General features: G+C 35.4%; 2 protein-coding genes and 3 pseudogenes across 2 annotated transcripts; 2 read left to right on the forward strand and 3 right to left on the reverse strand.

Moving 5' to 3' along the window:
* Nucleotide 1: 1 nt before the first annotated feature.
* On the reverse strand, nt 2-1,970 carry LOC132034110 (inactive LRR receptor-like serine/threonine-protein kinase BIR2). The gene has a single exon (XM_059424362.1). The coding sequence runs from the start codon at nt 1,037-1,039 to the stop codon at nt 455-457; it is 585 nt and encodes a 194-aa protein (XP_059280345.1). The 5' UTR covers nt 1,040-1,970; the 3' UTR covers nt 2-454.
* Nucleotides 1,971-4,348: 2,378 nt separating this feature from the next.
* Nucleotides 4,349-7,541, reverse strand: LOC132034112 (F-box protein At3g07870-like). The gene has a single exon (XM_059424364.1). The coding sequence runs from the start codon at nt 5,628-5,630 to the stop codon at nt 4,473-4,475; it is 1,158 nt and encodes a 385-aa protein (XP_059280347.1). The 5' UTR covers nt 5,631-7,541; the 3' UTR covers nt 4,349-4,472.
* LOC132034113 (F-box/kelch-repeat protein At3g06240-like) lies at nt 7,514-8,738 on the forward strand (annotated as a pseudogene).
* A 299-nt stretch (nt 8,739-9,037) lies between these two features.
* On the reverse strand, nt 9,038-14,531 carry LOC132034111 (nitrate reductase [NADH] 1-like; annotated as a pseudogene).
* Nucleotides 14,532-15,235: 704 nt separating this feature from the next.
* On the forward strand, nt 15,236-21,277 carry LOC132034969 (uncharacterized oxidoreductase At4g09670-like; annotated as a pseudogene).
* The last annotated feature ends 3,970 nt before the right edge of the window (nt 21,278-25,247 follow it).

Here is a 25,247-nt window from a genome sequence, read left to right on the forward strand (position 1 = left end):
TTTCTGTTGCTTCTCATCATGTACAATAACTAGTGAAATGAACACAGAAAGAAGCCAGTGGTCCATTTGTTTAACTTCAATGAATAGAAGTGCGGAGTCATTTTCAAACTTCATACGAAACCCGTAAATCGAGCTATTCACCATTGCTTAGAACTCATAAGTTAATAATCGTGTCATACTGCAATTTTGGATAATAGACCGAGAGATTGGAAAGCAAAACAATGAAGTGATTCTCATAGAAGTCCAAACAGATTATGAAAGATACATTTAGCTTTGGTAAGCAACCAGGGCCACACCATGAAAACAAACAAAGATGTAACAAGAAACCCAAAAATATAACGCAAAAAACTGGCTGCAGCAACACTGGCTAAGTGCTTCCACAGCCTTTGAATTCCACCACATTTGGCTAATGGCCCACCGCAGAGATCTCTGTTTCCTGCAAATTCAAAGACACTCAATCCTGAAAAAATGGTGCAATGCTACCAGAAAGATCATTGTTAGACAAGCAGAGCACCTTGAGCCTTCTTAAACTAGAGATTTCTTGTGGAATATTTCCGGTGAGTTCGTTGTTATTGAGCATAATGTTGTTCAAATAAGTGCACTTTCCAAGTTCAGCAGGTATAGAGCCAGAGAAACTGTTGTTTGACAAGTCCAAGGTTACTAAATAAGGCATCCAACTACAAATTTCCGAAGGAATGGAACCAAATAAGCTGTTCCCGGAGAGATTAAGATGATGCAAAGAAAAAGAACAATATTTTAAGGCATCGGGTAAGTGTCCACTGAGCCCCTTTCCTTGAAGTTCAAGGCTGATCACCCGTTCATCGGAGTTTATCCAGCAAGAGACACCAGCAACTCCGCAAACAGAGCTACTGTCTAAAGTGTTCCAGGATTTCAAACTTCCTAATGGATCAATTAGTGAATCCTTCAATTCTCGTAAGCACCTCGGATGATCTTCCACTACTGCTACAGTAACAGTGTAAACCCCTGAAAATGAAAGGAAAAACAATGTGAAGAGCAAAACTTTTGTAGATTCAGCCATGGTGAAACTGTGCAATAATGCTTTTGAGTTATACAAGGGAGTCAAGTAGTTGAGGTATTTAATAATGGGAGAATTAGTTTAATAATGAGATAAGTTTACTCATCAACCACGTGGGAGAATTAATTTAGTAAATAGACTTCATTCCAAGCTTGGAGGTCTACGCGTGATGAGCAAAAAATCAAAATTAAAATGGGTCTTCATCATGGTCAAAGAAAAACGACTATGCTAAAGTTCATAGCAGGGGCTCACACGCAAAATTATTTTATTTTTTGGGTTAATAGCATTTTTGTTTTTCAATTATTAATTCTGACTTTAGTCTTTGTTATATCTTACTAAGCATATTTAACCTTTAATTAGTTGAATTATTTTGTCTTTTTCCTTGTGAATATTCACAAATTTACTATAATTATCAACTGTTCCACCACTTAATTACACGTGTTTGAACATATCATAGGTGATCGCAGGTTGGCTGCAATGAAGAGGCTCTTTTCTGCGAAGACAAACTCACTCTTGCATTCAAGATCTTCACTCCAATTCATTGTCTGATTGACTAAAGAGTGGTAGTTTTATCCATGATGACCGGGTAGCTTTCGTTGCCCTTCCGATCTACTTCCTAAACTAAAGATGATGACGTTGCGGATGATGTCCCAGCTGGAAAGAAACCTTTGCATATTAATGCCTGCCCTATAGGCGATTCCAACTATATATGTGTTTATGGATTTTCTTTCTATTGTGACCTTAGGAATTAGGTTCAGTAGTTGCTTTAGAAATTTAAGCTGACTCCAAGTGTCATTAATAAAAAAAAAAAAAAATTGGATATTTTTTCCCTTTAACCACATTTGGCTAACGGCCCACGGCAGAGGTGTCTGTTTCCTCCAAATTCAAAGTCGAAGACAATCCTGAAAATGGTGGTATGCTACCGAAGAGATTATTGTTACTGAGCATTAACTTGTTTAAGTAGGTGCAATTTCCAAGTTCAGCAGGTATGGAGTCATCAAATCGTTGTTGGACAAGTCTAGTGTTACTAAAAAAAGGAATCCAACTACAAATTTCCGAAGGAATGGGAACGGTTCTTTTTTTATTATTATTTTTTATTTTTTTTTATTTTTTATTCATAACAGATAGTTAGTGAAACGTAAAGGAAAAGGATGTATATGATTACAACAAATCACATGAAGCAATGGTTACTACTTCAGATGTTCTTAAAACTACGAAATAGGAGTCAAGAATATTCTAGCAAAAGTCATCCAGTTTGCAGTAAATTGAACTAGAAATAATTAACTCCAATTAACAGAAATAATTAATTCCAGTACCAGAATTAACTAACTCCAATATTGCTAAGCTGGATAGGTTAAGTTAATTATTGGAATTAACATGCAAGAAAATGGAATAATATTTTTGTGTTTAGTTAATTCTCGTTGAAGTCAAAAGTTTCCAAAAAAAAAAAAAAAAAGTTTCCATATCCAAAGTTAGGAAAAAAAAAAAAAAAAAAAAATTTCCATATCCAAAGTTCCATATATGCTTGGTTATAGGAAAACGTTTCCAAATATGATTGGCAAAGAAAGTTTTCATAAGTGTTGCTTTGGGCTTAATTTCCTAAGACTGACTCAGAAAACCTGAAAATTTGTCTATATATTCTTACCTCCTTAGACCTTCTTTTCATATTCTTGTTCTAGTTTCATAAAAAAATAAAAGCATGGAGAATTTTAAAGAGGGTTTCCGTTTTCGTCCGACAGATGCAGAAGGACTTACTTTCTTGTTGAGATTCATTGCTGGACAGGAGATACATGATGCTGGATTCCTCACCACTAACGTGGATGTGTACGGCAAACAAGAACCATGGGAGATTTACAGTCATGGAGTACCATGTGGTAATGATGACGGGGACAACGATTGCAGTCGGTATCGCTTCTTCATCACGAAGTTGAAGAAGAAAAACAAGACCATGTATAACCGCAATGTGGGAAACATTGGCCGTTGGAAACAGCAAGACAAGGCAAAACGTGTTTGAAAGAATGGAGGGCAGGTGATTGGCTACAAGAAGAGCATCACTTACGAGAACAAGAATTGTAATGCTGAATTATATGGGAATTGGTTGATGAAGGAATATCAACTCTCTGATGTTATTACTGATGCGATGTGTAACAAGTTTAATGATGAGGAGCGTAGAGATTGGGTTCTTTGTGCCATCAAGAAGAAGCCACAAACCACGTCTTCTTCTTTGGAATCTGCAGAGAAGCTGATTGAGAGAAGGGTGCAAACAGGATCAGAAGCCGCGAGGATGTATCAAGTTGAAGAGTTTTTTATGTCTGATACTGATGAGAGTGGGATAGGGATGGGATATACACCTGAAATTGAGCAGCAGATTGCTATTTGGTGCACCGATGCATGGACAGAGAGGAACAACCAACAACAAGCTGAAGAAGAAGGTGCAGATTCTTGTGCTACCGAGCCTATTATAGTACAAGAACAGGAATATGTCCCTATATACAATTGGAGCCAACAAGATATGTTGAGGGTTGGTGGGCTTTTGTTCTCTGTGCAATGAAGGCCTGGATGAACTGATCTTTTGTTGTCTAGTTATGTAATGCTGCCAAAGAATTAGTACGTAATTCTTTTCACTAACTGTACTACACATGGTTAAAAAATGTTTATATATAACACAAAATATTCATCAGCTTGTTGGAGTTTCAAATAGTATAGTCTGTTTAGATTAATAGGTCAGTTTGTTGGTGTCTCGTGGTCGTTCCAGCAATTGACACCAACAAACTTGCAGATAAACCCAATCGAATAGTATAAGAAGTTCCGAGAAGTCAAATTTCCATTAGGATCCATTAATGAGTCCTGCAATCCCCATAAGCACCTAATATCATCTTCAACTACTGCTGCATTAACATTGTGAAGTACCACTGAAAATGAAAGAAAAAGGAGTATGTGACGAGCAAAAATATTGTAGACTTAAGTGATTCATGAACCAAATGGGAGAATCAGTCTAAATAGAGTTAAATGAGAAGACGCGAGAAGAATGAAGAAAAGGTCTTTGGTGTGGAAGTCCAGTCAAGGTGTTGCATTTTATTTAGAGTGCAGTTAACAAGAGTATGTTGACTCCTTTAACTTGTATTGGCAATCCAAAATCTGTACATCTTGTTCTAACTATTTCCATCTCCACTTGTGTCCTAATTTGTTTTCTATAGTTTTCTACTCTTTCATATTACATGATAAATATTGTCAGTTTACCTTTTTTCCCCTCTACAGAGCACTCTACCATGACTTTTTCGGCCTAGCAACAATCGTCAACCTCCATTGAAGTGTAAACATTTTCTAAAGAGAAACTTACTAACCAAGATTCTTTAATCCAGAGGCAGTCACCAAAATTAAGAAATAAAACAGAATGGTAAGAATATACTTTAGTACAATACATGCATTTGACATTCTAAAAGATATTTACAACCTCTGCTTCAAAGCTCTTGAGAGAGAAGGAGCTTGATACATGGATACATGCTAAGATGTTCCCTCCACATACATCAAGCTTTTCCGAAATATTCTTCACAGGATGGTGCAAGAACAAGAAATCATCACGCCAGTCGCGCCACAAGAACAACACCTCTCCATCTTCCAACACTTTCAACAAATAAATCATTTCATTGCCCAACCAATTGTTGCATTCTGGAGAAATGTTTATGACAATCTCTTTAACCCATGAACTAGAAACTCCGTAATCTTTCATAACCCATACCTCAAAATGAGTATCTGCATAATTATCACACACGCAAAGACTACGTCCAAAAACTCCCAAACTTCGCAAATTTCGATACCTTTCCTCAGTGTACACTGGAGCCGTGGGGAATGATTCAAACAATTCATTCTCCAAATTAAACGAACATATCAACTCATTTCCATTAGCATCATAAACCAACCAATGAATCTTTACGTAGAGGTTCACCCCATATGGCATGAAAGAGAACATGACATGTCCTGCACTTCTCCAATGCCCTTTGCCAATTGTGTAGACTTGACCTTCAGACTTGTAATAACTAGTATCATCATCAAAAATTTCCTCTTGGTAAATTCTAACCACTTTGTATTCGAATGTAACAGGATTGAAACCGAAGCCATAAGTGACATCATTGGGCCATTCTCTAGACCCTTCTGCCTCTGGAAGGAGAATATACTCTCTGGTTCTCGGATTGAGGATGTAAATAGTATCAACATAATCAAGGAAGTAATTAAAACAAACGAAACCATGAACTGATCTGACCAGCTCAAACGGAGAAACAGGAAAGTAAAGTTGAAGATCAAGGTCAACATTTGGATCGTGGCAATATGAACAAGTACCCTGATCTTCAGTGTTATCAACGAATTTCAAGAACTTTAAAGTGTTATCTTCAGTGGTATCCACGAATTGGTTGATGATGATGCCGGCTGGAGATGTTGAGTGTAATAAATTTGAAAATTCGGACTCTAAGGTTAATTCTTGAAAAGTTTTGCAGACGCTTTTGACATATAAGAGAGTGGTGGGGGGTAATCTCGAGAAAATGTCCAACAAGATTGGGGATGGAAGATCCACCAGAGATGTTGCTTCACCACTCATTTCTTACACCTCTTTGGAGTTTGGATTTCTTGGCTACTTTACTTTTATAGCATTTATTATAGCAAGTGGCTTGGTGGGATTAGTTAATTTCCAGATGACATTTCTCTGGTCAAATTCATAAGCGCAATATATAAATATTTTTTACAACTGTACTAGCTGAATTGTTCAACACTTCGGAGAAATATTCAACATTACCATCTTCAACCACATTTGGCTAATGGCCCACCACATAAATGTCTGTTTCCTCTAAATTCAAAGTCAGACAATCCCGAAAATGGTGGTATGCTACCAGAGAGATTATTGTTAGCCAAGGAGAGCACCTTGAGCCTTCTTAAACAAGAGATTGCTGGTGGAATATTTCCAGAGAGTTTGTTGTTATTGAGCATTAACTTGTTCAGGTAGGTGCAGTTTCCAAGTTCAGCAGGTATAGAGCCGGAAAACCTGTTGTTGGACAAGTCGAGAGATACTAAAAAAGGAATCCAACTACAAATTTCCGAGGGAATGGGACCGGAGAACCTGTTACCAGAGAGATCAAGGGTAGTGACATAAGAACAATATTTTAAGGCATCTGGGAGCTGTCCACTGAGATCCATGCTTGGAAGTGTGAGGCCAAGAACCCGGTTCTCGCGGTCGTTCCAGCAATTGACACCAACGAACTTACAGATAAACCTGTCGAGTAGTTTAAGAAGTTCCACGAATTCAAATATCCATTAGGATCCGTTAACGAGTTCTTTAGTCCCTGTAAACACCTAATATCATCTTCAACTACTGCTACTGCAGTAACATTGTGAAGTACCCCTGAAAATGAAAGAAAAAGATGTGTGACGTGCAAAAATATTGTAGGTTTTGCCATGGTGAAAAGTTTAAGATAAAAGTCTTTTTGGCTAGTTACTTATTTGTCTAAATAGAGTTCTCCAGAGAGTACGCGTGAAGAATGAAGAAATGGTCTTTGGTGTAAACTCTAGTCAAGGTGGTGCATTTTAATTAAGTAGTAGTAGTTATTATATATAGTAATTAAGAAGAGTATGTTGATTCCTTAACTTCTATTTGCAATCCAAATCCAAAAAGGCTCAGAGTTTACATTTGTTTCCTCTACACACTGTACCATGACTTTTTCAACAATCGTCTACCTCCAATGGTGTGTGCATATTTAGTAAACACACTTTTTTCCCATGCATCTCCTGTAATGATAGTATAGTATTCCTGTGTGCACAAATGTATAGAGTAACCTTTTCCATTTCATGTAATTGTTTACAAATCGAAGAGGAAAACAAACTCTTAGCGCTCCCTCTATTTGGTTATCCACACTAACTTACTAACCAAAATTCTTTAATCCAAAGGCCGTCACCAAAATTAAGAAATAAAACAGAATGGTAACAATATACTCTAGTACACTACAAGCATTTGACATTCACAGCATCTATGTCAAAACTCTTGAGCGAGGTTTTGAGAAGAAAGGTGACTTTCTGAGATGATGACTGTTAGTAGTTGAGTGACCATCTTAGCATCAACCTCCAGAACCTGCGTTGGCATTTCAAGATCTTCACAATAGTTTCAGCATTTGTATTCAAATGAATAATTACTATCACATGAAGTATTAACATTTGATCCTTATCAACTACTTTTAATCTATTAAATCAACGAGCTCTTAGATTGTAAGCAATTACTTCATCCATACAAGGAAAATAAATACAAATAAGAACCCAAAATCTCTAGTATTCTTGCGTCTTACTCTTTGTTATGTTGGCAATTAACCTTTGGACTTTGGTCTTGAAAGCGATAGGTTTGACCGACAAACAAATAAGATTGGAATTTTCGTCCAAATTGTTGAACAGTTCAGCTAACAAAGTTACAAAAAAACATTTATACCTTAGCAAGCCACTTGCTACAATAAAGCCTATAAAAAGTTAAATACCTAAAGATTTCTAAATCCATCATCCAAAGCATTGGAAATGAATGATGAAGAAACATATCTTGTGGATCTTCCACCCCCAATCTTGTTGGAAATTCTTTCAAGATTACCTCCCACCACTGTGTTATATGTCAAAAGTGTTTCCAAAGCGTTTCATAAATTAACCTTAGAGTCAGAATTTTCAAAAATATTACACTCAAGATCTCCATCTAGCATCATCATTAACCAATGTTACTCTATTAGGACAATTTCTCGGACCAATACCTTAAAGTTCTTGAAATTCGTAGATAGCCATGATCAAGGTATTTATGAAATTTGTCATGATCCAAACGCTGACCTTGACCTGCAACTTTACTTTCCTGTTTCTAGTTGGATCAGTTCATGGTTTCGTTTGTTTTAATAACTTCTCCAATGATGTTGATACTATTTACATCCTTAATTCAAGAACCAGAGAATATATCATTCTTCCAGAAGCACAAGGGGTAAGAAAGTGGCCAAATTTACTCACGTATGGCTTCGGTTTCGATCCTGTTACATTTGAGTACAAAGTGGTTAGAATTTACCAAGAGGAAGTTATTGATGATGATAATGGTTCTCGTTATTACAAGTCTGAAGGTCAAGTTTACACAATTGGCAAAGGGTGTTGGACAAGTGCAGGACATGTCATGTTCTGCTTTGGATGCAGGGCATATGGGGTGAACCTTTATGGAAAGATTCATTGGTTGGTTTATGATACTGACAGAAATGAGTTAATATGTTCGTTTGGTTTGGAAAATGAGTTGTTTAAATCATTTCCCGCGGCTCCAGGTTATAGTGAGGATAGTCATCCGAATTTACGAAGTTTGGGAGTGTTGGGACGTTGTCTTTGTATGTGTTATAATAATGCAGATGATCAATTTGAGGTATGGGTGATGAAAGAATACGGAGTTGCTAGTTCATGGGTTAAAGATATTGTTATAGACATAATTCCCGAATGCAACGATTGGTTGTGCAATGAAATGATTTATCTGTTGAAAGTTTTGGAAGATGGAGAGATATTGTTCTTGTGGCGTAACGATTTCTTGTTCTTGCACCATCCTGTGAAGAAAACTTTGAAAATGTATGATGTATTTGAAGGTAACTTCTTGGCATGTGGCCATATATCAAGCTCCTTCTCACTCAGGAGTTTTGAAGCAGAGGTCGTGAATGTGTTTTAAATATTCAAATCTATGTAAAGTACTAGAGCATATTGTTATCTTTCTGTTTTGTACTATCTTAATTAAGTTGACTACAATTTCTTTGCCGTGGCTTAAAATATTTTGGTAACTAATTTTGTGTTGTTAATTACCGTATCATCATCCAAATAGCAGCAGCTATTGTAAGAGCTTGTACTCCTTTTGATACATAAGCAAATGTTAAGCATTTGTGTACAGCACTACGACGACTAACATTACAAATGGGCATAAATGATATGTACTGAGATATATGTCCATGATATGTTAAGCATGGAGGCGGATTCAATATTTGAAGTTTATGAGTTTTTATAATGATCTTAAGTTAATATAGATACTTAATAGATTTCTTATTACATACACTAATCGGATAAAAGCTTTTGAATTTACGTGAACCCGTAAGCGAGATGAGACACTCTCCTTTAGTAATGTTTATATTGAGCCTCTCCGGTTTCTCATCCACCCACCGGTTTTGTTTCCAGGTTGGGTCGGGTGCTCAAACATTATACCAATCTCTCCTTTGGGAGGTTTGCCCACATTGGTCTTCACTCGAAACCAGCAGTTGTTCATCATTCCCTGACAATTGCAATATATTAGAAAATTTGAAATTTGCATATCATTTTTGGATGATATAATTAAGGAAATCTTATTCACTATGGGAATACAACTCTTTTATCCGAATTAGGTGGTGCAATGCCCAAAGGTAAAATATGTCGCCAGATGGCAATTCGCAGGATTGCCCTTCTTTTTGGGTGGTCTTTAATTGTTCCCCCTTAAATTGCTGGTCTTTAATTTTTGCCCTTCACGTAGAAACTTTGAGGTTCGCGTAGAAACCCTGAGGTTCTTGGTTCGAACCTCCGCTCCGGCATAAAAGTAAAAAAATAATTTCGCAAGGCAAGGCTTGGGGAAATTTATGCCAGAGCCGGCATAAGCGCGCTTAAGGCATAACTAAAGTCTGCCGGAGGGGGCAGACTTTTCCTTAAGGCATATATTTTATTTTTTTATTTTGTAAGACAAACTTTTAGTTATGCTTTAAGAAAAGTTCCGCCTTCTGGGGCATACTTTTAGTTTTGCCTTAACTAAGAGTCTGCCTCATAAGGCATAACTAAACTATGCCTTAAGGAAAGATTCGAAAGCGGAACTTTTCCTTAAGGCAAAGTCTATGCCTTAAGGAAAGATTCTACCCCATAAGGCACAACTAAAATTCTAGCAAAAAATTCTGCCGGATCCGGCATAACTTTAGTCATGCCTTAAGCGTGTGTATGTCGGCTCCGGCATAACTTTCTCAAGTCTTGCCTTGCGAAATTATTTTTTATTTTTATGCCTGAGCGGGAGTTCAAACCCAGAACCTCAAGATTTCTACGCGGAGGGCAAAACTTAAAGACTACAATTATGAGGGCCAAAATCTAAAGACCACCCCCAAAAGAAGGGTAATCCACACCTCAGGATTTCTACGCTAAGGACAAAACTTAAAGACCACAAATATGAGGGCCAAAATCTAAAGATCACCCCAAAAGAAGGATAATCCGTGCAAAAAAAAAAAAAAAAGATGGTTGTCTACAATGGGCTTTGGCCATGCTTTGGAGGATGTATTGACATATCTAAGATAGGTTGTGTTGCGGGTTGATTGTAAAAAGATCAAATTATACATACTAGTAAGTTTTAGAAAAAGAAAAAAAAAAAGATTTCTACCTTGTATAACCGTCTAACGAAATAATACAGGAATAGTTGGCATATGTATAATTAATGCATATTAATTGTTCTATATATATATAGTAGCTCCCTCTGTCCTAATTTAAGTGTCTTAGTTTTCTTTTTGATCTGTTTCAAAAAGAGTGTCTCTTTCTATATTTAGTTAGTTTTCCAATTCTAATATTTTACATGGGAAGTTTGAGATCACACGATTTAAAGATCACATGATTTAGGATCACAAAACTAAAAAATCTTTTTATTTCTTAAACTTTGCGCTTTGTCAAACTAATACAAATAAATTGAAACAGAGTGAGTATATTTTCTATATATCAGTGAGCAACTGTAATTATTTTTTACTGAACAGTCAAATATGTCAAAAGCTCAAAAAAACAAAAAACATCGTTGGATAATAATTTGATGATCAGATAATATAAATTAGAGAACATAAGTTAAACTCATTGTTAAATTAAAAAGTAAAGGACGGACATGTGAACATACCATGACATTCCAAATAAGGTTCTCGGGTTGGGTGTTGAGGGTCTCATCCCAAGCTCTCACAGCAATTTCTTTGGCACTAAGCAAGTCAAGCACCTCAACTTCAAGTGACCAAAAGCACCAGCACCAATACTTGCCATACTTTGTGGGCTTCTCTGAGTGATCCAGTGTGCACACACGCCACGTGTCTCCTCCATCCATTGTCACTTCTACACGTGTTACTTTGTTCCCTCCACCTTTTACATTTTGAGCAAAGGGAAAATAAGAAGAAAAATCCTTTTAAATTTTGCACAAAGAAACATAAGAGAAAATGATAGTCACTGCTTATAAAAATATTAATCCTCCATTCTAATTTACTTGACATTATTTGACTTGACATGAGTTTAAAGGAGAAATGCAGATTTTAAAGTTAGTGATTCAAAATAAGTCTTAAATATTTATGTGGCCGTAAATCATCTTATATTGTTAAATTGTCTCTAGATATAAAAAGGTGACATTCTTTTTGGGACAGCTAAAAAGAATAGTGTGCCACATAAATTAGAACAGAGAGAATAGAAAATAGACTCGACCGAACAAATATAGTTAAGCCATAAAATTCGCAGCTAATTCTATTTAGCTATGAATTCTCACAATTCGAAATTATCAATGAAGTTCGTAATTAATTTTAATCTTTTAGTGGATATTCCCTTTGTCCCATATTAGTTGCACTGTTTCACTTTTTGAGAGCCAAGTTGACTGATTTTCAGAGTTAAATTAGATTAGATCAACTCAATATTTTAAATTATAATTAGTTAAAAAACTAAACGAAAAGTAATATATACAAGTTTCAATTCTTCTTATATCAATACGATAAAGAATATGTCTCAAAATGTTGGTCAAAGTTATATATTCCCTCCGTTCACTTTTACTTATTCATTATGGACTTTACACACCATTAAAAAATAATAAATAAAGTGCTTAATTTACCATGATACCCATATTAATTGGTGCATATTTTTAATGAATTTGAAAGATGATTTGAAATGAGTAATTAATGCTATGGGTAAAACAGAAAAAATGAAATTATTTTTCTTGATATGTTAAAAATGACAAGTAAAAGTGATCATTTATTTTTAGAATAGTGAACAAATAAAAGTGAATGGAAATAGTAGTATAACTTTAAAAAAAGAAAGTGGACAAGTAATATGGGATGGAGGAGTATATACTAACCAGAATATGCGTAGCCCCTCAACATGTAAGGATGGCGAGTTGTCCACGTTTTGATAGGGAAAATCTCTCGATGACTAGGCGTTGTAATAACAGAGTTGATGTTGAGCTCATTGATGATGTATTCTGGCTTGTACCACCATGCTGCATAATTTATCCAATGGACAAAATCTCCAATTTAGTATTACATCATCAAAGATGAATGGAGGCTAACAGATAACCTATAACTGTAGAGACGATTTAGCATTTCCAATGCATGAAACTTTTCGAGCCGCTACGAATATAATGCTAGTACTAAGTGCCTTTTTTTTTTTTTTTTGGCGGGGGGGGGGGGGGGGGGGGGGGGGGTAATTCAACTACTACTAAATGTCAATAATATATAACTTACCTCAATCCTGGCTAGAAAAGGAAATACTTTAACTTTTCGTATTAAATACATTAACATCTACGAGATATTAAGAGGATATGCTCGAACAGCACCGTATCTCAATTTGCACATAAATAATCGGCTCTCTTTTTATTTTATTCCAAATTCGGTTGAATATATTATTAGGGCATTAAACCTTAATGAATTTATCCAAGTATTCAAGTATATTTATTCTCTTTATTCATTCACTAGTACCTACGATGGAAACAGAATCGAACTTTAAGGTTCTGTGCCAATACTCTCGTCTTTCAAATGATGAATCACTGTAGCCAATGATTATAAAAATAAAAAAATTACCTCTTTTATGGCGGTGGTTCATTAAGTTATCGGCAATCGTGTGTATACGTACACAACATGGGTTACTATTATTGCGTTGACTTCAAAGTTAAGAGTGACATGAATCTGAATATTTTCTTCCATCTATTCATCACACTCCATTCTTGTAAATTAGTAGTAGTATGACGAACGAAACAAGGATGACGAGTCTGAAACTAAACACCAAATTTTCTAAATGACAAGGAACCTGTTGTAACAGGTCAGAGTTCAGGAAAATTAAATTATTTAAACTTGTCGTCTTAAATATGTATAATATTCGCGAGACTACAAATTTAAACTTGTGGCCTTAAATATATTACAAATTTTGTGAAACTTGTATACTTAGACATTCCATAAACATTTTTGTACTAATATTTTGGTGATTATAAAAGCTACTAGTTAAAATTAAAACGGGATGTGTAACAATTATTCTTTTTAAAAGACAATAGAAACAAAATTGTCTCAATTCTTTTTTTTTTTTTTTAAAAAAAAAAAAAAAAAAAAAAAGGTATGTCACGTAAATGGAAAGGGGAAGTCATAAGTATCTTAATTCAGAATTACGTACCTTCAGCGTTAGCAAGTTCAGCATCAACATGGGGAGGGAGAACTCTATTATCCTTGTAATGATAATAGCTCTCTGATTCTTGTGTAGTCACCACAATTCTCTTCAACCATTTCACCATTCTTCCACCAATGAATCCTGGAATTATCATCCTTACAGGAAACCCATGGTCCGGTGCCAACATTTCTCTATTCTGCATGTATGCTACAATTATATCTCTTGACGGATCCATAGCAAATTCCTTCTTAATACTCGTACCATAGTTGGAGCCACCACCTCCTGGCAACACATCCGCACCCTCGAAACAAACGTTAAGCGCCCCTTTTTTCTTACTATAAACACCGCACTGTTTCAACAGGGCGCGGAGAGGTACTCCGCGCCATACAGTTGTTGAAACAGCAGCAGTACCCCAGTTAAAACCTATGGTTTGTTTAACCATATTTTGTTCTTTCCTTCGGTTACCAGCACATACAAGTGTAACTGGCAACTCCCTGGATGAAACTCGTTAACCAACTGATCCATTGTGAATTTCATAGGGCGTTTGACCAGACCAGTAACTTCCACGGACCAGTCACCCCACGAACCCTTAGGAACCGGACCATGGTTACGAACGTAATGAAGTGGGACAGGTGTGATAAAACCATGGTGCATGAGACGAGCCAAAGGTGGTTCGGAGTTAAACGGGTGTTTACCAGTGAGACGTATCAAGGAAAAGTTACGTTCAATCCAATTATCCGATGTTCCTTCATCCCTAGTGTCATGAACGGATGGTTCTAATTCTGAATTTCCTTTTTTGATTATTTGAAGGTATTTATTTTTGTCGTTGTCATCATCGTCATCTTCACTTGATGAGTATTTGTCAAGGAAAATTGATGTGTTTGGAATAGTATTTGGGAAAGAGAGGTGGTTAGAGGGAGGAAGGAAAGTGTAGCTGCTAGTTCGGAGTAGGGGTGGTATGCCCCGTTCAAGGTGACTATTGAGTTTCTGTTTTCGAGTAGATCCTGGCATGATTTTGGTATCTCTCTCTTTGATCACTTTCTATATATAACTAGTTTGGGTGTATTTCTTTCTTATCTTTTGAGTCTCGAGAAATACAACTTTGTAACCGATTTTGATATATATACTCCCAATGCACGTGGTATACTTTTTTTTTAATCTGTCTCAAAATAAATATAACCTTTTTATAATTAAAAATAACTTTAACTTTAAGATTCTCCTTCCACCGAATTGGCGCGGAGGGAGTGTTTTCTTTTCTATATATTAGAAGAGTCGCTTTTAACATGTCTGTTTTTTTCCTTAAAGTTGAATATGAGGGTTTTTTAGTCATTTCAAAGTGTTTTAGCTTTCTGGTTTTAAAATGTCTTCAAATCCAGTAGTCACCCCATTCATTCTCAAACTTAATGGAGGTTGATTGCTTGTTCTTTCTGTTCTGTTAGATAATCACATCATCTGTATTTCAAGAAGGCGAAGTCAAGTTCTTGCATTCTTGGTTAAGTATGTAATTTCAGGGGTTGGTATAATTTTACAGGTTTTTTCTTCGCTCTCTATTTTAGTGTTGTTGCTGGCATTTATTTTGTCATAGCAGGTATGTTTCTTTGTCTATCAATTTTGCACATATCTTCTTCTCCTTTTGTCTTTATCTTTCTTCTTTGTTGGGTTCTACTTTTAGGATTTTTCATGCTACTTCTTCAATCATTGCTGATGTAATTTGTGGATAATTTATTAGCCGAAAGAAATTTCTTTCACAATAAAAATCTATTTAATTTTCTAATATGCACATTAGTAATGCTATCAGCTATAGGGGTAATTGATCCTTCATATATGCTTGAGCAAATGGAGGCATATATTTACAAGGTTAAAGTGGGAGCTTTTAGTTGGAGATGTATTCTTGAAAAAGTGGAGAAGTGATTGGTTGCACGCAACGAGAAATATTGCCAAGAGAACAATAGGTTTGCCATTATATATCATGTTCTTAACGTGCTCATGTATGCTTTGCACCATACTATTTTTTCTAAATGTGTTTCACTTTTGCTCTTTAGATTTTATTTGTTAAATGGAACAGTAAACTCTTATTGTCCTTTGCTTAGGTTTTGGATATTAGTGCATCTCCAGTTAGTTCCCATCAATGTACTAGGCAGAATGTCTGATATATCTCATTGCACATATGTAGCCTACATCTATTAGCTTGTCAAATCCCTCTCTGTATCCGAGGGGTGGAAGGGCAGAAGCCTTTGGTGTCCCCTCCCATCAAGAATAGGGGTATCACAATCACTAATCAATATATTTTTCTCTCATGTTTTTTTTCGTTCATGGTTCAATATTTATTCTTGTAACGCAATAATATTTTATATCATCAAGCCTCATTTTTTTGGTAATATGATAGGAATTAATAATTGCTTCAGAACTCTCTACTATAATCTAGATGAATGAATTTATCAATTTCCACTTGATGATACCTCATAGATTCGGATTAGGTTTGAACTCAATTAAATGCTTGTGGTTAGACCCGAACCTTGAAAATTAATGTGTATTCACGTGTGAAAGTCATTATCTAAGTGTGTATTAAGTGTTCAGAAAGATTGGAAGTTGAAATGAAAAGAAAGAAACAAAGTTGGAAGAATCTGGGTCGAGATGTTGGCTCGTATATCACCATATATCCATCGTATATCCACCTTCGTAGGCTTCAAGAGTTGACATAAGACCAACATACGGACTGTATGTCCAACATATATATGGGTCATATGTGATGACCGTATGTCAGAACAAAACTTATATATACGGGATTTCTAAAATTGTAACCCTATTTCGTTCTGGACGAGTTATTGAGTGCTATTCCTGCCTAGACTCGTACCCAATCATCCAAGGTGGTTCCTTATCATTCTATTGTCGAATTACATTAAATTAACACGAAATTATCATCCCAATTCATAGATTGTTGAAAATCAACCCAAGATTAATTGACGGAGAATTTTGGGGATTTCTTCAAAGGCTAAGAACTTCATTTTTTTTATGCTTCTAATTACTTTAAAAGGGTAACAGGACGATTCTTAGAATTCGTGGGATTGAACCATATTGTGACGAGCACTATTCTAGGCTTGAACCCTAATTTCATGACAAAGGATGGAATTTAGAATTCGGTCAAGTCTAATCTTTATAACTCCAATTGAATGTAGAGTGATTGACTGTTAATTTGGACATTAGAGCGTGCGTTTGGGAATATAATCAGCGGGATTTGAGATATGTTAAATCATTCAAACATACTTTCGAACTTGCTTCTAAACTTGTGATTTTGATTGCGTTTTCAGGCACGTGTGTGACAAGTTTGCATGGTTACTTATGTTCAAAACCAATTAGTAATGTCAGAACCAAAATCTATCTATGTTTGTTCACCTCTTACTTCGAAAGTGCAGTGTTATTTGAAGTTTGGTTTTCCAAAATCACAATTTCATTCAAAAATATCTGAAGTTAAGCTTTGCAAATGCCATAATTTTAGTAAAAAATGTCTGAAGTTGGCTTTGTCGTCGAGTCCACAACTTCAGTAAAAAAATATCCGAAGTTAGCTTTGGCAAGCCATACCAAACTTCAGGCAAATTTCTTTGATGTTTGACCTTCACACAAGGCTACACTTCATACGGAAAAAAAAAATTCCAAATTCGATGCGAATATTCAACTTCAAGCCGTGCATGTATGAAGTTTATTTCAAAGCGGGTAAACTTATAAAAAAACACTTCTTAATTTCAAGTATAAATTAAATGGTGGCCCCAAAGCGTGTATTTGTGCGCTTCTCCCGATAAATATATTGTATTTAAAGTATATTCATAGAATTTACTACAAAAGCTTATTTAACTTTAATGATTGAACATACATGTCCACACTTAATTTTATCTAGCTACACTATATGTGAAATGTTATTTTTGTTCATAAAATATTTCATTATAAAATCTGTTTATATAGATAAACCTTATAGAAATTTATCAATGTCAAAGATCGAACATAATGTCAAAATTTGAGATAGTTTTGCTACACAATATTAATAATATCGGTATGGAATCCTCTTAAGCTTATTTATCCTACTTTAATTTAATGCGTGAAAAGTCTCAACTTATAAAATAATATTTTAATAAATATAATTCTATGAAAATGACATTATGCATATGCTCTGATTATTATTTTTTATTTTAGATGAATTTTGTTATTATTGACTTCATGCAAATGCCATAATTCTTTTTATTTTCTTCAGTAGAACCATTTTTAGAACCTAAAAGGTTCTCTTAGAAGCAATTTGGACTTTAAATTTGAAAATTTTGATTTGACGTTTTTAATTTGAAATTATATTTGTTTATGACATTTTGAACAAAACTTCAACTTCAACTTCAACTTGAAATTCTCACTACAAGAAAAAAGACATTTGCCAATAAAATTATTTTTGTTGCCATAGATAGACTATTGTTGCAAAAAGTACTTTTGGCAACAACATTTTTTTGTTGTTGCATAAACTTTTCCCAACGGTTGTTATTGCAATGACGTGCAACAACTTTTTTGTTGTTGCCAAAAGTACTTTTTGCAACAATAGTCAATATTGTGGCAACAAAATTAAATGGTTTGGAAACAAAAAAATTATTTTTAAAAGATTCATTATATATGCCAACAATAAAACTAAGTTGTGGCCAAATATTGAATTTTGTCAATTATATTATTTTTATTGCCAAAAGAGTTATTGGCATTTTTGTACATTCTTGCAGTGTCCGCAAATAATGTTGCTTGTTAAACCTTCTTCATTATCATTCTCCCATTCAAACTCAATTACCAAGGTGCATATTTAATTTAATTTAACCTATTAATAAGTGAAGGTTCCTTGGACGACCAAGGGCAAAACGGTAATTACAACATTCAAATTAGGGGCGTTATGGTAAATTAGGTGGTTCTTTCACCTTTTAAAGAACGGAAAAGGGCCAAAATTACCCTGAACTTTGAAAAATAGTTCATCCATGCCCTTCGTTATACTTTAGGGCCAATTATACCCTTACCGTTATACTTTGAGCAAAATATGCCCTTGAGTATAACGGCGTGCCACGTGTCGGTCTCTCAGTGGCCAACTTATTTCCCCTCTTATTTTTCATCCGGGTCAAACAAATACAGATCCGACCCAATTAAATTAATACCCAACCCGTCTGAAACATATCCAACCCAAATAAACATAAACCTAACCCATCAATAACAGATCTAACGCTACTCTCTCTCTCTAAAAAAACGCAGACCACTCTTCTCCAAATTCAACACTTTATGCTATATCAAGTCGTTCAATTGAAAAAGCCAAGAACTTTGCAATCAAGAACAATTTATTATCAGATTCTTTAAAGATTTATGGAAGTTATAATGAAATTATTGATGACCCTTTTGTTGATGCAGTGTATATGCCTTTACCTACTAGTTTTCACCTTCATTGGGCAATTTTAGCTGCTGGAAAAAAGAAGCATTTGTTGTTGGAAAAACCAACTGCTTTGAATGTTGAAGAGTTGGATAAGATTCTTGATGCTTGTGAGAAAAATGGGGTTCAGTTTATGGATGCTAGTATGTGGTATCATCATCCAAGAACTGGTAAATTAAAGGAGTTGCTTAGTGATCCTAAGCTATTTGGACAAGTCAAAGCAAGAAGTTTTAGTACTTTAGTCATAGTAAAATGTTCAAATTTAGAATTACGCTATATCTTAGTTTTACCTCTGTTATACTTGAGGGTTATTCATATCCTTATCGTTAGCAAATTGTGTCCTATTTAGGGTATTTGGCCCCCTGAGCTTTGGTCTAGTGGTAAGAGCTTAGCTTGTGACGTGTGGGTTAGGCACACGTTAGAGGTTCAAACCTAGCCATAGACAAAAGCCTAATATTTAAGTATAGGGTACTTTAATTCCTGGGGAAAAGGTTCAAACTTTAACCCTCCATTATACAAATATCTTAATTGTAAGGCTTGTTAGACTTTGAGGTTATTCATATCCTTGTCGTTAGCAAAAAGGTCCAGATTTATTTATTTGCTTTTGACGGTTTAGAGTTACCCTTCCTTATGCTCTAGGTTGGATCTTCATTAGGATCAAGGACAAATACGAAATGAATTAGCTATGGCAAGAGTATGAATGCTCCAAAGCATAAAGAAAGGCAAAATTATAATATTTTGAGTATAGAATTTATTTTTTACCATTGTCCTTTGTTCATCCCATCTTTTTGATAGTTTGATGATCTAAAGGACTGATGTTCAGCATATTAAAAGGGAAAAGAATTTAGTCTGGTTTAGAAATGTCACTAGTAGTTCAAGAGCCCCTTTGTACTTTAGATGTTTGGTACATTTATCTGGACAAGGTTATGGTTTAATTTAGGTTCCATAAAATTTGAACTGACTCTATGGTCCATTACCTTATTTAACACAGTGGCTTAAAGTTCATTATATATTTACAAACGCGACGGCCTTTTATGACTTGCTTTTGTTGATCATGAAGCGGTTTCTTCCTATCCTTACGGATCAGACAATACTATTATACCTAATTGTGAATGCACTCTAGATAAGCATCTAGGCATGCCAGGATATGACCAAATTGTGGAATTTACAATAGCTCTGTTCTTAGTTTATGGTGGTTTAGTTTCGTGCTATTACCAACTTATTCCAGCACCATTTCGTTATGCATTTTCACTTTTATGTAGCTTGAAAATTAAGGGGTCAATGGCATTCCGATAGTCTGATATATGCTTCTATAAAATAAGGATATGTTTGACTTCATTCATGATTCTATAAAATCCTTTTGTGTTTAGGTTTTGTTCCAAAAATGTTATTGATGATTATCTAAACTAACCTATACAAGTGCCTTTTTTTTTTTTTTTAGGTGAGATCCACACCATCATCATGTTCACCCGGCCAAGAATTTCTTGAAAATAACATCAGAGTAAAGCCAGACTTGGATGCCCTCGGGGCACTAGGAGACGCAGGCTGGTACTGCATTGGGGGGATATTGTGGGCCATAAACCAAAATCCGCCAACAACTGTAACTGCACTGCCTAATGTAGCAAGAAACTCAGCTGGAGTTATCTTGACATCTTGTGCCTCTTTATATTGGGAAAAAGAGGAAACTGTTGCTACATTTTACTGCTCGTTTGTTTCACACGAGACAATGGACTTGAAAATTTATGGCTCTAACGGGACGTGTTATCTCTATGACTTTATTATCCCATTTGATGAGGATTCTGCTTCGTTCAACTTCACTTCTGGTGCTAAGTTTGTGGATCTTCATATCGGATGGAACATGAAACCTCAGGTAGTTGAAGTAAGTTCTGAGTTGCCACAAGAGGCTTTTATGATTCAAGAATTTGCTAGCTTGGTTAAGGCTATTGAAGTGTTGAAAAGCAAACCGAGAGCAATGGCCTCGTACTTAGCAGACTCACTCAACTCGTGCTCGATGTCGTGAATAAATCTATAGACCTCGGTTTCCAACCACTTCATATGTAAATGTTTATGTTCATTACATAAAAACAGCTTATTATGTCCATATGTAAGAGAGTGTTTGTATGGACCTTTGCCTTGATCGAGATGAGCACTCCAGGAGTGAAAGGTTTCTGCTATACTAGTATTAAGCTTGTAAATCATCAAATGACTTGCTACTTTTTCTTTTTTGGAAGAAAAGGTCTTGGACTTTTGAAGATCTCTCCTTTCACTTTACAACAATAACATTCACAATGTAGTGGTTAGGCATTGGGGGTCTAGAGCAGGAGGAGAAATTCCTCTCGATATTTTTATACTCTTTTGTATTAGTAAATAAATAGTACTTTATTGTGTGGCGTTTAGTATATTTTTCTTGGATCGGCTTATAGCTTACAAGTTCAGTCAAACCCAATAACTTTGGTCCAAACTCTACATTTGTCTTTAAAAAATCCATTGACTTATGTACAATTTACTAAATATAGAACTCAATACCTTAAAAGAACTAAAATCCCGAACCCATAAAACCACCTCTATTTATAGTCATTCAAGGCTTGCTTTGTTAGCATCTCCCTGACACCTTCAAACCTGGGAATTTCAATCCCAACAACTTCAACCCTTGGAATTTACAGAGAATAAGTACCATACATTTCCTTTGGAGGCATCAAACACTATTTTTAAAAAGAAAAAACAAGATTTGAGCATAAACTTTCTCCTTTGTCCAAAAAGGAGTCTGGTAACAGTGACAACAAAGAACAACACCCTTCTAACTGATCATCAATTCAATTACACAAAGACTAAAGACCAAAAATAGGACAGAAAAGAAACCGGTGAAGAGATTTGGGAAAAAGAAGTGAAAAGAATACAAAGATATAATTGAATAAAGGACAGTAGTATGTATTTCAATTGCTATTGTAAGAAATGCCTTCTCCTATTTACGAGACACAGTGATAGTAACGCCTTGTCTTCAAACTTGCGGAATTCACGATGATTATTACTAGTTCTCCATTGATTGCCTGGTTGAACGACGGTCGTCCACGTTCTTTGCTACATGCTTCCTCTTTCCCCTTGCCTACTATGACTAAAGTACTAAAACTTACTGCTTTGACTTGTCCAAATAGCTTAGGATCACTAAGCAACTCCTTTAATTTACCGCCTTGATGATGATACCACATACTAGCATCCATAAACCGAACCCCATTTTTCTCACAAGCATCAAGAATCTTATCCAACTCTTCAACATTCAAAGCGCTTGTTTTTCCAACAACAAATGCTTCTTTTTTCCAAAAGTGCCAGCTAAAATTGCCCAACGAAGGTGAAAACTAGTAGGTAAAGGCATATACATGCATCAACAAAAGGGTCATCAATAATTTCATTATAACTTCCATAAATCTTTAAAGAATCTGATAATAAATTGTTCTTGATTGCAAAGTTCTTGGCTTTTTCAATTGAACGACTTGATATAGCATAAAGTGTTGAATTTGGAGAAGAGTGGTCTCCATGCTTTTCTGGAGAGAGAGAGAGAGAGTAGCGTTAGATCCGTTATTGATGGGTTAGGTTTATGTTTATTTGGGTTGGATATGTTTCAGATGGGTTGGGTATTAATTTGAACGGGTCGGATCCATATTTATTTGATCCGGATGAAAAAATAAGGGGGAAATAAGTTGGCCACTGAGAGACTGACACGTGGCACGCCGTTATACTCAAGGGCATATTTGGCCCAAAGTATAACGGTAAGGGTATAATTGGCCCTAAAGTATAACGAAGGGCATGGATGAACTATTTTTCAAAGTTCAGGGGTAATTTTGGCCCTTTTCCGTTTAAAGAATGTGTACGTGTGTAATGTAGGTAGACACACGTTACTTTAGTTTTCGATGTTTTTTCTTGAACTTCCTTTCATTTCTCTTCCCATTCTTCCTCTTTTCCCTCGGTTCTCAGGTGAGCTCTTATTCCCCTATCTACTTCCATTCCTGAGCAGTTTTTATCTCCATATTTCTGATTTCTCTATTTGGTTCTTCTCTTTTTTGGTGTTTCTATTAGACTTTTTTGTGACTTCACTATTTAAGAGCCGGTAAATTGACAGATACTAAGAAAATGGGTTGCAAATGGTTTTCCGTGTGTTTCTTTTCATTTTCCTCTATTTTTTCAAACATGCACAACAAGTTCTCAAAGAATTCCTTATAGTATTGGCGATATGAACCCCAATGAATTTATGCCATATGTAATCAATCATATGGTGCATTGCGCTGCATGTGCCCCAATTTTGTTTCAAAAATAAGATTCGGAGTCTGATTTTCTTTGTGTTTGCTTTGCATTGCGTGTGTTAGCTTGGTGGTTGATTTTTGTAGTTGGGTTCAATTTGTGTTACCATTTTATTGCTGATTTTTGGTTTGATTTTCTATGTATTCAGTAAATTTTAGCATGCTATAGTATATGTGTCCCCGATTAGTTTTCCCTTCTTTTGTCTACCTTTCTCCTGCTTCTTTTCTTGATAAGTCTTTGAATAGGGATTCTAAGAATAAAAAATATAATGTAACAATCAAATGTACCATAAAATGTAACAAAGACACCATGGTGACAGATAAAAAACAGTAATAAATAATTGTTTGATAAGGGCTTATTTGCTCAAAATTCACGGTACACAGACACTCCCATACTTGGAGGAAGTAAATCATGTAAATAGGTAGAGATAATGTAGACAATTGTACACTAAATAATGTGTGGTAGTCTTACAATTTACTCTTTTTGCTTTTGAAGTTTTTTTTTTTTTCAAGAAATAATCCACTTTTTGAGGTTGTCTTATGGTATTCAATGCTAACATAATTGTGTTTTGTTCCTTCCTTTTTTATTCTTCTTTTAGGAGTTTGTGTATCATCTTAGATTGCTTAATTCTAGGATGACTTATTTGTATCTATCTAGAGAGAACAAAATTGAAAGATAGAATAGAACACGGGCAGCCTGTGGTTATATTAGTTTATATCTGGAGGTTGGAGAGAATGGAGAAAACTCATATAATGAAGTTCCTTGTAAGGGATCTCTTAGGCATGTTTATTACAATTATAATCTTGCATCCTGTAGTTTTTCTGCAGCACAAATTGATGAACGCATTTGTATATGAATATTTACCTTAACTCTTTATATTATGAAATACCCCTCATAGTGTTGGCAACCGTAAGTTTTGCTACAAAATATGTTTTAACATACGGTTTCTTTCTTTTTAATTAAGCAATCTCTCTTGACTTATATGCATAGAGTTGGTCTTGAGTGTAACTCTATACGTAATTTATATAAATATTGATCATATTTCCTTAGATGAATGATGTTCGTCTTTTTTAATCAACCCAATCTCTACTCCCTACAAGTGTATTTTTCCCCATGTACAGGAATGTAATGTTAATTCATACAAAATCAGAGTTTCTGTTGTTTGCATTGAATACAACAAACAATTGAAGAAGTTGATGGAGTACTGACGAAGATGCTTGGGACTGAACACATCCCCCTTTACTTAGTAGGGCTTAGGAACGATGTTGGCAAATGATTGTTGAATATAGTTACTCACCTCACAGCCCAGCCGAGGAGGGTGTAGTCAAGGAGAGAACTCCCGGGGAGTCCCTCCTCAGCAGGTATGTCATTCTTCTTAACTAGCTCTGTACTTTTACTTTTTATACAATGTTCTTTTTCTTTAAATATAGCCATTTACTATCTAATTTTATGTTCAATTTTTGAGTTACTCGATATTGAACTGACTGTCAAGCAAATTGCTCTTCTCACAAGTTTGAAAATTGGAAGCAAAAGCGGAGGAAAAAAAGAGATTGGGTGGAATGCGGTAGTTGTATTGTCGTGAGGCTAGATTGAAGGGTAAATGCAGTCATATGACTCTTATTAGCGGTAAAAACATACCCGCACCGAGTGTTTACACCTAACCAATAAATGCATGACATGTGTTTGAACAAAGAGTTATCTCACTCAACTATGGTTAATTAATATGTGTCTTTACCTCATTAAATCAATCAACTTCTTGGTATAGAAAAAGAGATCAGGATTAAATAACTGTACAAAAGAAACAATTTAGAGCAGATGGGAGTAAGCTTTTCACATTCTCCCGTCACCTCAACCCCATTTAAGTCGTGACTGGTGTCCTACTTGGACACCCACACGTATCTACCTAACAGATCCGATATACCAAATAGCTACCCCGTTTAACATACATAAATCCATACAGATATAAGGTGCATCGCACGAACATACATGTATATATATACATACTGAAACCTGTACAGAAGCCGTTAGGGCTATTATACCAGACAAAGTCGCAACTCGCACACACACCATCCGAAT

This window comes from Lycium ferocissimum, chromosome 10 (assembly GCF_029784015.1).
Source record: "Lycium ferocissimum isolate CSIRO_LF1 chromosome 10, AGI_CSIRO_Lferr_CH_V1, whole genome shotgun sequence".
Lineage (NCBI taxonomy): Eukaryota > Viridiplantae > Streptophyta > Magnoliopsida > Solanales > Solanaceae > Lycium > Lycium ferocissimum.